This window comes from Macrobrachium rosenbergii, chromosome 51, assembly GCF_040412425.1.
Source record: "Macrobrachium rosenbergii isolate ZJJX-2024 chromosome 51, ASM4041242v1, whole genome shotgun sequence".
Lineage (NCBI taxonomy): Eukaryota > Metazoa > Arthropoda > Malacostraca > Decapoda > Palaemonidae > Macrobrachium > Macrobrachium rosenbergii.
The window spans coordinates 60764048-60777898 of record NC_089791.1 but is presented as its reverse complement, the minus strand read 5'-3'; the positions used below and the strand labels follow the sequence as shown (position 1 = coordinate 60777898).

General features: G+C 44.6%; 1 protein-coding gene across 4 annotated transcripts in view; it reads left to right on the top strand.

Moving 5' to 3' along the window:
• Positions 1-13851, top strand: part of LOC136833457 (uncharacterized) — a 67471-nt gene that overhangs the window by 35479 nt on the left and 18141 nt on the right. The window contains exon 1 of one of the 4 annotated variants that reach the window (XM_067095647.1): positions 6537-6645. The exons of the other annotated variants lie outside the window; for them this stretch is intronic. Coding sequence (XP_066951748.1) covers positions 6568-6645 — 78 coding nt within the window. The 5' untranslated portion in view covers positions 6537-6567. Of the gene's footprint in view, positions 1-6536; positions 6646-13851 lie in introns of those variants that run through there. 4 annotated transcript variants of the gene reach the window in all.

Below are 13851 nucleotides of genomic sequence, written 5' to 3'. Positions count from 1 at the left end.
TAATTTAGGAAAGGTAAGGTTAGGTTGCACCTGTTATAACTGACCTAGTAAAATATTTGTTGTTTAGAATGTGTTTTGTGAATGATGACAATTTTAGAAATGATCTTGGTATTTTTTTTACTGTATATCTTGTTGTTATGCATTTTAGACATTGCACATTTCTGTAGTTCACTCAATATTTGCTTTCCTCCACCATGAAAACACTGATTTCGTACTTGAGTCACTCCATCATTCTTATATATAGAGATGGAGAATCACAAAAGTGATGGGATTGAACTAACATTAACCAGAAATGCATAAGATACATTAACTCGAAAAAATATAAGATTTATGTATTTGTCAAGAAATTAAACTCTCATACTAGTATTGTTCACTGAGTTCTGTATGTAAAAAAAACTTTGTATTATGTTCTTATAATTTTAAAGTTGGGTTCTTGCTAGCTTAATGGGGTGTACAAGGATGATGCGCAACTTACCTTAATTACCACAAAAATCTGGAATCTGGCCTTGAGGTCAGTTAAAATTATAAACAACAAAATACGGCTGAAGGCCTACTTCAAGGGGAGTGACTAAGATAAACCCTGGGGTTTAACTTAATTCATTATATTTACAAAAGAAAACACATCAGAAGAATGGTAGCTTAATTTTGGTGTAATAAGGTGAAGCAAATGATGGGGAATTTCCTGGAGGGAATAAAAAGGATTACCCACTTCAAAGGGTGTTGAAAACGAGGTAGTGGGGACCACTATGCACATGAGATGATACGCAGATCCACAACTTATGACTCCTAATCTGTAATCGAAACACGGTTACTCACCTGAAACTAGCATTGTAATGAAGGAATTGCATAGAAGACACTTAGACTGAGCTCGATTCCAGTGGCTGGAATATCATACGATTACGTTACACTTCTCGTCAATGCTTTGCAAATTAAACAGCACAAAATATAAAAGCAATACAGGTCTCACCGTAGGTATATTGCACTATGAAAAAAAACAGAAATTCATTAAAGGCAATAGGGAACATGACTGCTGGAAACCTTAAATCCTGGTACTTGACCTTAATTCGGAACTGAAGTTCTCTTCTTATGAGGGCCAGTGAGAGGGAGGGCAAGTGAATTAATTTGTAAAGTCCCTGCTCGACAGGTTTTCTCTAGTGAACCCCCCGTTTCCTACGGTGCCTTTTCCCATGACCTTAGGTCGGGGTACCTAGCCATGTTTTATTTATGTAAATGTGCATTTATTACTTACTCATTTGTGCCCTTTTGTATTGTACATGTGTCAGAGCATTATTGTGTCTAATCTGTTAATTTTTATTTGTTACGTTATCTGTGTTTACACGTTATCTGTATTTACCTGTTCTGTTTCACATTGAGAACAATTGACTGCGGGTCACCTGTATGTCCTTGTACTGACGTCCGCACGCCCCTTTATAAGTGGCCTGCTCCCTTGGTAAACTAGCAGTCAATGTCTACCTTCTCTCTCTTTTTCATCCTCTCACAGTGGTGACCCCGGAGTGGTTCCCAGAGCCATTAACGGACCCAAACGCAACTTAGTCTTGGCCCGATGAACTACCCCATGCCCCTAACGGACTAACTATGGCGCTTTAACAAAGCGTTCGGGTGTACCGACCCTCGTCAGCAGATCACCGGCGTCATTAGCGGACCTACACGGCACGCTCCCAAGCGTGTATTGACGCGAGTGTAACTCACACTCCGAGTGAGAGTGCAGAAGCGAGCATGGACGCAGACATTCCCTCCCACATACAAATAACTGCGAACTTCGCGGAGTCTGATATCTCCCTCGCGCAAAACCCACTCGCGTCCTCCCCCACGCCAAGGCTCACGTGCTCCTCCACGCCGGTACCTGCTCCTCACATGCTGCCCTTCCTGACGGACCAACCAAGGTCCGCCCTCGCCATAAAGCTGCCGCCGTTCACACACAACAACCCGTCATCATGGCTCTACAGGGTTGAGGGGCAGTTCAGGTTGGCAGGACTGACTGATGAAGTACTGCAGGCAGACATCGTTGTCAACGCCCTCCCGGAGGAGGTTTACAGGAAGATCGCCCTGTGAGTGTCTGCCACAAGTCCTGCCACCTACCAAAAGCTGAAGGCCTCTCTCGTCGAGACCTGCTCCCTGCCGATCTCTGAGAGAGCCGCCTGCGCCCTCGACCTCGCCAACAACCCCCAGCACGACCAGAACCTCCTGGAGATTTGGAATGTCATCCAGGATCTTCTCATCCTACCCGGGACGGACGGCAGCGGCAGGCACGCGGAGATAAGCCTGTCGAGGGAGATCTTCCTCCATCAGCTCCTCCCAGAGGTTTGGACCCAGATCCTAGAGCCTTACACCCTGACCCTCGAGGACCTGATTAAAATGGGCACAGCAGCTGACTGATTCCACGAGGGCAGCGAATCGGGCATCCACGCCCGCACACCCCATCAAACCGCAGAGGAAACCGCAGAAGAGGAGACAAACGTCGTCATCAGGAGGCGGCCAACCCCTCACCAGAAGAAGCAATTGCCGGGGCCTTGCTACTACCACCGGTGGTACGGCAAGGATGCCTGGAGCTGTGAGCCCCCCTGCCCTTTCGCCCATCCAAAAAATGGGGTGGCGGCAGCCAACAGCACAGGCCACCATGGCAGCAGAAGAACCCAGGAGCCCAAAACCGGTAGGTTTTTACGTCTGTGACACCATCTCTGGCAGGATGATGCTGATCGACACTGGGGCTGTACTCTCAGTGTTCCCGCCATCCAGAGAGGACCGCAAACGCCTGTCGGACCCGGCTGCCTCCCTGATGGCCGCCAATGGGTCCCCCAACCTCTCCTATGGCACCAAGCTCCTGTCGGTCTCCATCCTTGGCTGGAGGTACAGGTGGAGTTTCATCGTTGCAGACGTGAGGACCCTACTCCTGGGTGCGGACTTCCTGGTCCACTTCGGTCTGGCAGTCAACGTCGGCCGCAAGCGCCTGCTGGACACCGAATCCTGCCAGTCCCTTCCCCTGGCGACGGGTCCCAGCGCACCCACAGTCTGTTCCGTCGCCCCGCACCAGTACGCCTCACTTCTGGAGTTCCCCGAGGTATTCAAGCCCGAACTGCATCAGGTGCCTGGGGCCCCTGCCAAACACGGAGTTTACCACCACATCAAGAGAAAGGGCTCCCTGACGCACGCAAAGTTCCGGAGGCTTCCCCCTCGGCGCCTTCAGGAGGCCAAGGACGCTTTCGCCGAGATGGAGCATATGGGCATATGCAGGAAGGCCTCCAGCCCGTGGGCCTCCCCCCTCCATATGGTGCAGAAACCGGATAGCTCCTGGAGACCTTGCGGCGACTACAGGCAGCTCAACCTCGCCACAGAACTAGATCACTACCCTCTCCCAAACATGCAAGACCTCACGGCCTCTTTCCACGGGGCCAAAATATTTTCTAAATTGGATCTTTTAAAATCCTACTTCCAGGTACCAGTAGCTCCAGAGGACATCCCCAAAACCACCATCATCACGCCCTTCGGGTCCTACGTCTTCGCCTTCTCCACCTTCGGCCTGAGGAACGCGGGGGTGACCTTCCAGAGACTGATGGACAGCATTCTGGGGGACCTGAACTTCTGTGTCTGTTACATAGATGACATTTTAATTTTTTCCAGATCCCACAAAGAACACCTGCGGCACATCTGGAAGGTCCTGCAGTGCCTGGAGGAGAATGGCCTCATCATCAGGTTCGACAAATGCACCTTCGGCGTCGAAAGAGTTGACTTTCTGGGCCAGGAGATATCCCCAGGAGGCGTCCGTCCACTCGTATCGAAGGTCGCAGCCATTGCCAGGTTCCCCACCCCTACCTCCATCAGGGCCATAGAGGAATTCCTCGGGATGGTCAACTACTACAGGGGGTTCATCCCCAGGGTCGCACACACCATGGCCCCCCTGACGGAGATCCTGAAGGGCCATCCGAAGACCTTAGTGTGGGGCCCTGACCAGCAGCGGACCTTCTCCCTGACAAAGGCTGCCCTCGCCAAGGCAACTGCCTTGGTCCACCAGGTTGGGCGATTGGGTTCCATTCTCAGCTAGCACTCTGCTGGCCGCGAGTTCAAATCTCTGACCAACCAATGAAGAATTAGAGGAATTTATTTCTGGTGATAGAAATTCATTTCTCGCTATAATGTGGTTCGGATTTCACAGTAAGCTGTAGGTCCTATTGCTAGGTAACCAATTGGTTCTTAGCCTAATCCTTCAAGCCCTAGGAGCTCTTAATCAGCTCTTGGTCTGCTAAGATATACAACTTTGGCCCACCAGGACTCGATGATGCCCCCTCCAGCTGATGATGGATACCAGCAACGTCGTCTGTGGGGCCGTCCGGGGGCAGGTCGTGGCTGGAGCCCCCCAGCCCATCGCATTCTTCAGCAGGAAGTTCATCCCCGCCGAGTCCCGCTACAGCACCTTCAACAGAGAACTCTGCACAGTGTACCGGGCGGTACGCCACTTCAAGTTCCTCCTGGAGGGCACGCCCTTCACAATTTGGACGGACCACCAGCCACTGGTCCACGCCTTCACAAAGCAGGGGGATGCATGGTCCTCCAGGCAGCAGCAGCATCTCGCAGCCATTGCGGAGTTCACCTGCACCATCAAGTACCTCCCCGGCAGGAAGAACCCTGTAGCCGACGACCTCTCGAGGATCGAGCTCAACGCAGTGCAGCTCAGGATCGACTACGAGGACCTCGCTCGGGAGCAGGTCACCAACCCAGAGGTTCCAGCCTGCTGCACCGCCATCACGTCACTCAAGTGGAAGGACGCGCCCCTCGCCCCTGGGGGCCATAACTGCTGAGCGACTTAAGCACTGGCCACCCCCGCCCGCTGGTACCCGCCTCCTGCCCCCATCTGGTTTTCGACATCATCCACGGGCTGTCTCACCCTTCCGGCAGGACGACGGCCAAGCTGCTGGCAGAGAAGTCCTTCTGACATGGCATACGGAAGGATGCTACGACCTGCGTGAGGCAGTGCATCCAGTGCCAGACCAGCAAAGTAGGGCGCCACACTGAGTCAGGGGTGGGTGACTTCCCCCAGCCAGGGAGGCACTTAGGACACATCAACGTTGATGTGGTAGGCCCCCTTTCCCCATCAGGCGGGGCCAGGTATCTCCTGACAGTCGTCGACCGCTCCATCAGGTGGCCAGAAATGACGCCCATGGAAGAAACCGCCGCCAGTGCGTGCTCCAACCAGCCTTCCTGTCCGAGCTGTGAACCACCCTGGCACGCCCTCTGGAGACCACTCACCCAAGCACCACCGCCTACAACCCCACGGCCAACAGATTGGTGGAAAGGTTCCACAGGTCCCTGAAGGCGTCCCTCATGGCCCGCTGCAACGCCGAGAATTGGAAGTACCAACTGCCCTGGGTCCTCCTCGGGTTGAGGACCGCCCCCAGAGCCAACGGCGACCTGTCTGCAGCAGAAAAAGTCTACGGGGAGTCTCTCGTAGTCCCGGGTGAACTCATCACGGGGGATCGCCACAACCTGACAGTCCAGAGGCTCCGTGACATGGTCAGAAAATTCACCCCTTGCCAGTGGACGTATACCAACAGGACGACGTCTTTCACGCCTCCCGGTCTGTCCTCCACCACCCACGTCTTCGTCAGGAACAACTCCGTCCGCCCGCCTTTAACCAGGCCCAACAGGGGCCCCTTCCTTGTGCTGGAGAGAAACAAAAAAACATTCCGGCTGGCCACCCACGGGAAGAACGGCTGGGTGTCAATAGACCGCCTCAAGCCCACACTGTTGGAGGAGGACGTTGGCGACACCCTCAGCGCCCTCCGCAGCAGACGTCACCCTCGCAGCCCACGCCGCCCACAAGAAAGTCGTGTGGCTGCCACCATAAGGCCCTGGGCTCAGGCAGCGCTGCAGCCAACCTGCTCCTGCACGCACTGCACCCTGCAGCTGACATCACAGAGCTGTGGCACTCTCCAGCGCCCCGGCAGATGCTCGCTTTAATCAGATGTTACCTATGTCTTTGGGGGGGGGATTATTGTAAAGTCCCCGCTCAACTGGTTTTCTCTAGTGAACCTCCTGTTTTCTACAGTGCATTTTCCCGTGACCTTAGGTCGGGGTACCTAGCCATGTTTTATGTAAATGTGCATTTATTACTTACTCATTTGTGCCCCTTTGTATTGTACATGTGTCAGAGCATTATTATGTCTAATCTGTTAATTTTTATTTGTCACGTTATCTGTATTTACCTGTCCTGTTTCACATTGAGTACAGTTGACCTCGGGTCACCTGTGTCCTTGTATGTCTTTGTACTGACGTCCGCACGCTGCTTTATAAGCGGCCTGCTCCCTTAATAAACTAGCAGTCAGTGTCTACCTTTTCTCTCTTTTGCACCCTCTCACAAGTTCACAACAAAAGTTACTTTGGTTACTGCCAGCCACATGTTGGAAATAGGCAGTTTAATGGAGCAAGGGACAGACATCCGCCCTCTGGGTCCGCCTGAACACTTCCAAGAACAAGCATCTCTCTCCAAGGCCCTTTATAGCTTTCGGAATTACGTTTTTTCCTCCTAGGTGGCGTTTGGATCGTTCTGCCCACATGGAAATACGGGCAGCATGGCTGAACTTTCAAGATGGCAGAAAACACATGTTCAACTTGCCAGCTGACCTGCCTCAGGTGATGATTAACTCTGATTGGGTCCGCATCTGGAATTAAGGAATTCTGGCAGCACTTGGACAAGAAAGAGATTAAAGAGGTTTGCCCCCAAAGGCAGTGGTGAGAGATAGGTTTTAGAGGCGAATTTACCTACAGTGAATCATACTAAATTGAATGAACTAATTGCTTAGTCCTTTTTCCTTTGACTTATTGCATGGAAGGTGGCATATGAGAGGATATTGCATGGAAGGTGGCATATGAGAGGATATTGCATGGAAGGTACTATGAGAGATAATGTTCTAAACCTAACCTCCTGAAACACTAAATTATGAGTCTGAAAATACATGGTTCTCTTTAGGCCAGGCATTATACTTCCAAGCGATCACTCATTAACCTAGAAAAAGTTTTTTTTTTTTTAAATCTAATTTACTAATGTTCCCTGCTTAATCTAAGTTTCCAGCATACCAGGTATCCTTGGTGTAACAAATTATTGTGTAGTGAAAAGTTTGAGTCTGAAGAGGTCTGAGAAATTTGCTGTGAGAAATTATTAAGTTATCATTATAGAAAAAAATGGTTTTTTTAAGTGCCATTTGTGGCTTTTGTGCTATATATGCCCAAGAATTCAGAAAGAACGGCTTAAGAAGCTAAAGGATTTACTGCAAACATCAATTTAGTGTTATTAGATACATATCAGTAAATATTTCAAGTTGTACTCGATCACCCCTTCACGCTCCATATTATAAAAATACCACATTTATCCTCAATTGATTACTGGTGTTTTGTAATCAGTGATGGCAGGAAATTAATTTCTCATAGCATCACCAAAATGTTTGGTGTATTACTTACGTATGGACTGATTGTATAAAATCTTCACATCACGGCCTGATGTACTTTAATTTATTTTGTGTAATCCCTTTTTGCTCAAGTCGTTTGGTTGTGACAAATAGCAGTTTGTGTTAACAACGATAGTGAATTACACAAAGAACACAAAAAGGCAGTTTGAGTGATTTAGGTTTCCTCCCCCAACTGTCGTGACGATATTGATTTATGCTTCCTCCCTGAGTTATCATGACCAGGAAAAAAGGTGCTTTTGATTTATTAAAAGAAATTTTCCGACACTTTTTTTGGAATGCATCAACAGTACTTCTGCCAAATGCTATATAACATGTAACTCTATGAACAGTCTTCATATATGTTGCACAAGGGGAGAAATCATAATTATGTTTAGGGAAGTAATTAAAGAAATATGTAGTGCCCATACAAAAAACAGAAGTAGCCTGATACACTGTCTTCACAGGTAAACACATTGGTTTTAAGGCTGCCATTTTCTTAAGATTTGTCTATATTCAAGAGCATTCTGTGTACCATATCCAGTCAGTATTCACAACCTGTTTTAAGAGTGCCAATCACGTAACCTATCTTAGGTACCTTACAACCTATTATCCTGAAAGACAACCTTGTTCCTAGTCTGCACATGGTCACTTTGTTCTTAATTGGGCCATAATCACTATGTCCATAACATTCCCAGTGGGTATCATGCTCGAATTCTTTAACTTACTGTTTTTATATATGTAAATTACCTAGTAATTACATCGCTATAGTTTCTACTCACACAGCAGCTTGAATTTCGAAATTCGCGGTAGGAATTCTCCTGTTTGAGTAGGTGACTAGACCCCACCCACTTTCTGGGAAAGAAGAGGAACAATTTAGCAAGTGGCTTCAGTTTGTTTCTGCCGTCCTATGGCTACACACGGTTGTAGGAGCGCAGTTTATTATTTAGGATTGTTCATTTATCTTTTGATTCTGAACTTAGATTTGACTTTTGTAGACAGACTGAATGAGTGAGGCTTTGTGTGGACCGGTTTTTTCTCTAATGAAAATTACGGACTATGTTGTTTTTCTTAGACTTGTTTGTTGCTACATGATATACAAACCATCGGTCCTTTACATTAGGAATTACATCCTGCCCAGATGTAAACATTCCAATTTACTTTCGGCCATCATGCTGTGCAGAGGTGTTTTCAGAGCTCTCTGCCTGACTGTCGTTAAGCTCTTCTTTCCCGGTGGGATCTTTTGTGTTGTTTTTGTGTATATATTGTGTTTGATATTATTTAATACACAAACCCATGATTTTGATAGCCTTGCTGTAAGGCTGTCTTTCCCCAGTGTGTTTTTCTTGGGGTCGATGATGTGCTGGTATTTATAACACATACTACAATTCTTCGTTCTTACCTGCAAGGTAAATATGATGTATTTAGTATCTGAGGTTTGGTCCCATTCTCGTTGCAGATGTCCGAGGATGAAGGGCGATAATAAAGCTATATCTTTCAGCTCGTGTTTATTCTCCGCTACATTAAAGAAGAAGGTGGTAAGAGATGTATACAAAATACAAAAAGCATATACAATGGAATCATAACAGACATATGAGCATCGGAGCTCGATACACAATAAGGAATTATATTCTACATACATGAGGTAGAACTCATGGGATCGAAGCCTGTGTGTCGGATTTGATACTAACACAATAATAACTGATTACACTTATACTCTATAGCATTACGCAACATCTAGCTGCAGCTTTGAACTGAACGCGTCTACGGACGGCGTTACATAACATGTCTTGCACTTACGTTAAGACATACATGACAGTCAACACTTACAAATCTAATCTTTCAGGAGGTTTTCCTCTATTCATTCGGTTAGGGAGTACTGGAGATGTGTCCTGAGCTGTTGCGAGATTTTCCTCTATATTTACAGTTGGAGTTTCAACGTCTTGGTGAGCAGTTTGCACATCTGTGTTATATATTTAAGTTTGAGGTATTTGAAACTTGTACTTCTGTATTATTTGTACTGAATGACTGCAACTGATCAACATGACGTTTTACAATCTTTCCACTGACATTAACATCATAATGTAAATTTCTTATCTTCCTGACAATTTCTCCTTGCACCCATTTTTCTGGTGTATTGTATGATCTTACCATGACATAACTTGAAGGAGTGAAATGTCTTACCTCTGGAAGTTTTTTTACTTGATCATAACCTTTCTGTTCTAACTGACTCTGCAAGCTAGGATACATAAGATCTAACTTACTCCTGATCCTCCTCTCCATCAACAAATATGACTGTGTTACACCCATAGTACTGTGTACGGTTGTCCTATAGGATATCAGAAACTTTGCAATATGAGATGTTACATTACCAGAGTTTGCTTGTCTACACTTCATATTATGTTTGAAGGTTTGGACAAATCTTTCTGCCTCACCATTCGTGGATGGATGGTAAGCTGCTGATAATGTATGTTGTATACCATTCACATTCAGAAATTCCTTAAACTCCTGTGAAGTAAACTGTGGACCATTGCCTGTCACTACTTTTTCTGGCAAAACATGCGTTGCAAAGATTTGCATGGGTGATTTTATAGTCACTACCGAGATGAGGTTGTTTGCATTGGTATAACTTCTGGCCACTTACTATATGCATCTACTAATATCAAGTATGAGTATCCTAAAAATGGACCTGCAAAATCTATATGCACACGTTGCCATGGGTATCGGGGTAATTCCCATGGATGCATTCTTGTTTGTTTAGGATTATTTTGTTGCAATGCACAATTCATACACTTTTTAACCAAATTTTCAATGTCCCTATCCACACCTGGCCACCAAACATAAGTTCTAGCAATTGACTTGGATCTCACTATACCTTGGTGGTCTGCGTGTATTTCTGATAAAACCCTACTTCTTAGTGCATTTGGAATCACTACTCTTGATCCTCTCAGGATACAATCTTGTGTGACACTCAAGTCATTCCAAATCTCTTTGTATGGTTTACAATGGACATCATCTACACAAATATCTCTGCCAGTTGTTAGACTCTGTACTACCTTCATGAGTACTGGGTCTTTCTTTGTACCTTGTGCTATTTCCTTAGCTGTAACAGGTAAATTATATGCAGAAATTAAAAGAATACTTTCATCATGTTCTTCTGGTGCTTTGTCCACAGGCAATCTCGACAAAGTGTCTGCATTACCCATCCTTGATATTGGTCTATACTCTATGTTATAGTTATATGCAGCTAATATCATTGCCCAACGTTGTAGTCTTGCAGCTACTAACGCAGGTAAGCTTGCTTTTGGACCCAAAATCATCAACAATGGTTTGTGGTCTGTAACTAACGTGAACTTTTTCCTGCCATAGAGATACATATGGAACTTCTTTACTCCATACACTAGTGCTAATGCTTCCTTTTCAATTTGTAAGTAGTTTCTTTCTGCTTTGTTTAATACTCTAGAGGCAAAAGCAATAGGTTTTTCTGCACCATCTGGCATTACATGTGCTAGTACTGCACCTAAACCTATGTTTGAGGCGTCATAAACCAACTTTACTGACAAATCCATTTGATAATGTACTAGGAATGTGGGTGAAGTCACTTCTGCTTTGACTCTTTCAAGGGATTTTTGACATTCCTTTGTCCAATTCCATTTAGCATCCTTGTTCAGCAAATTATATAATGGGTGTGCAATTGTTGCTAAGTTCTGAATGAAATTTCCATAAAACGTTACTAAACCTAAAAATGATTGCAATTCCTTTACATTTTCTGGTACCTTTGCTGACTGTACTGCATTTACCTTATCTTTTGTCTTGTGAATACTTTTACCATTTACAATAAAACCCAAATACTCTACAGAGTCAACTTCTAAAATACACTTACTCTTGTTGACTTTGATATTATGATCCTTCAGTTTCTTTAGAACTGCATGTAACCTTTCTCTATGCTCCTTCATGTTTTTACCAGCTACTAGTATGTCATCAATGAAAATGAATACTCCCGACATACCTGCAAATATTTTGTCCATTGTTTGTTGCCATATAGCTGGACTGCTAGCGACTCCATATGGAAGTCTTTTTGGACGATACAGCCCTAAATGTGTGTTTACAGTACATAACTTTTGGGAATTTTCATCCACAGAAAGCTGTTGAAATGCTTGTCTTAGATCTACCTTAGAAAATACAGAGCATCCTGACAAAGTTGCGAACATATCTTTGGGATTTGGCAATGGATGTTGAGCTACTTGCAATTTTGGATTTAGTGTTACCTTGTAATTTCCACATAACCTAACTTGACCATTGTCCTTAACAATCGGAACTAATGGTGTAGCCCAATCTGAATAATCAACCTTTTCCCATGAACCTTCGTTTTCTAACCTTCTAATTTCAGTTTCCACAGCTGTTTTCAATGCATATGGAACTGGTCTTGGAGCAAAAAATCTTGGAATGGCATTCTCCTTCAAAATTAAGACTGCTTGTGCATTCTTTACTGTACCTACTCTGTCTTCAAAGACTTCTTTGTAATCTGATAGAAGATTAGTTATTGAAATTTCTTCTGTTGGTTCTTGTTTTGTACCTGTAACCCTTAGAATACTAGGCCAATCTAATTTGTTACATCTTAACCAATCTAGACCCAATAAGGTTTGTCCTTTACCTTTGACTACTGTCAATGGTAACTTGCCTGTCTCTTGATTATTATACTGTACTTTCACTTGTGATGAACCTACTACTTCTATGTTTGTACCATTGTAACTTTTGAGCACCTTGTCTGAAGGTCTTATCACTAGGTTAGACATTGTCTGTGCAACTCTTTCAGAAATTGTTGTCACGTCTGCAGCTGTATCTATCTGCATGGGTGTGAGTTTCCCATTTATTTCTATTTGAGCCATAAGACATTCTTGTGCATCTTTGTTCACAGAATTTATGTGAAATGCAAATTCTTCTACTTCTGTTGTCTTATGTACACTGTCTTCATTTGAACTAGAGCTGTCATTTGAATTCACAGTTCTATTAATATGTTTAGTGGTCTTTTGCTTGGCAAATTTACACTGACTTGTTAAATGACCACGTCTCTTGTAGTTATTGCATGTCTGACCTGATGCTGGACACTTATCCCAATCATTGCTATAATGATCTTGTCTACCACACCTATAGCATGGCTTCTTTTGAGGGTTTTGTGTGCCTATGTGACTCTGATTTTTCTGTGAGTTTGCAGTTGTTTTACCCTTGTTATACTTGGATATACCTGGGCTAGGCTTAACTAATTGATTTGTTTGCCCTTTCTTTGCATGTTGGTAACTCTTTTTATAGGCTACACAATTTACCTGGCTACTGCTGTCATTTTGAGTCTTACCTGCAATGACATTTGATTGATAATTAACCATTTCTAATGCTCTTTGCTATTTCCAGAACTTTTTGCAAGGTTAGTTTCTTTACTTGTAGCAATTGCTTTTTGTAGCTCTTGTGAGTTACTTCCTTCTATAACTCTCTCTATTAACCTCTCTTCTATATCAACAAATTCACAAGTAGCAGCTAATTTTTTTAACCTTGTCACAAAAGTGTCTATTTTCTCACCTGATTCTTGTGATGCTAGTACGAACTGATGACGCTCAAAGTATTTATTGACTTGAGGAGCAAAATAGTTTGTAAGCTCTTCAATTGTGTCCTCCAATGAATCATTCGTTAGATTCAAAGTTTTGTATACTTCCTGAACTTCCTTACCTGCAGTATGAAGCAATAAGGCCTTCTGCTGCTTTTTATCAACTTTCCCTAGTGCTTCTAGGTAAATTTCAAAACTGCCTACCCACTGTTTCCATCTTGTACCCACTGATTTAGGATCCTCTCCGATACTAAAGCAGTCTAGACTTTTGATATCTATCGGCATGTTTGCTGTTAGGCACTTGAAGTTTTGTTAGGCTAGGAACTTGAAAGCATTTGTACTTAACAATGGAAGTTTTGAATTGTACTTAGGCTAACAATGGAAGTTTTGAACCTAGGTTTGGCTATATTAGACTCTGTCAGACCTAGTTTATGAATTCCTACTAAATTTCTATCCAGGCTAAACCACCTTATTTCGTTGTTTACTCTTACAATTCCTACTTGGTACCCTGGTGTAGGCTATATTTGCATAGACCTACTTGAGCTCCTTTTTACTCTGAACCAACTTATTTGTCCTTCGGCGCTCCCGACTTGGCGCAGCGCTGCAAGAATGCTGGCTTGAGTGTGTTGAAGGCATCCAATTGAGATGGTCTTCGACTTCGGGTAGACTTTGTCCGTTAAAGCTAGGCGTTGTCTTGTAGGCTTGAAGGTTAGGCGTAGCGTTGTATGCGTAAGGCTAGGCTCCATTTGTCTGCTGCATTCGTAACCGACTTCGTGCGCCACTGATGTGTTGGTATTT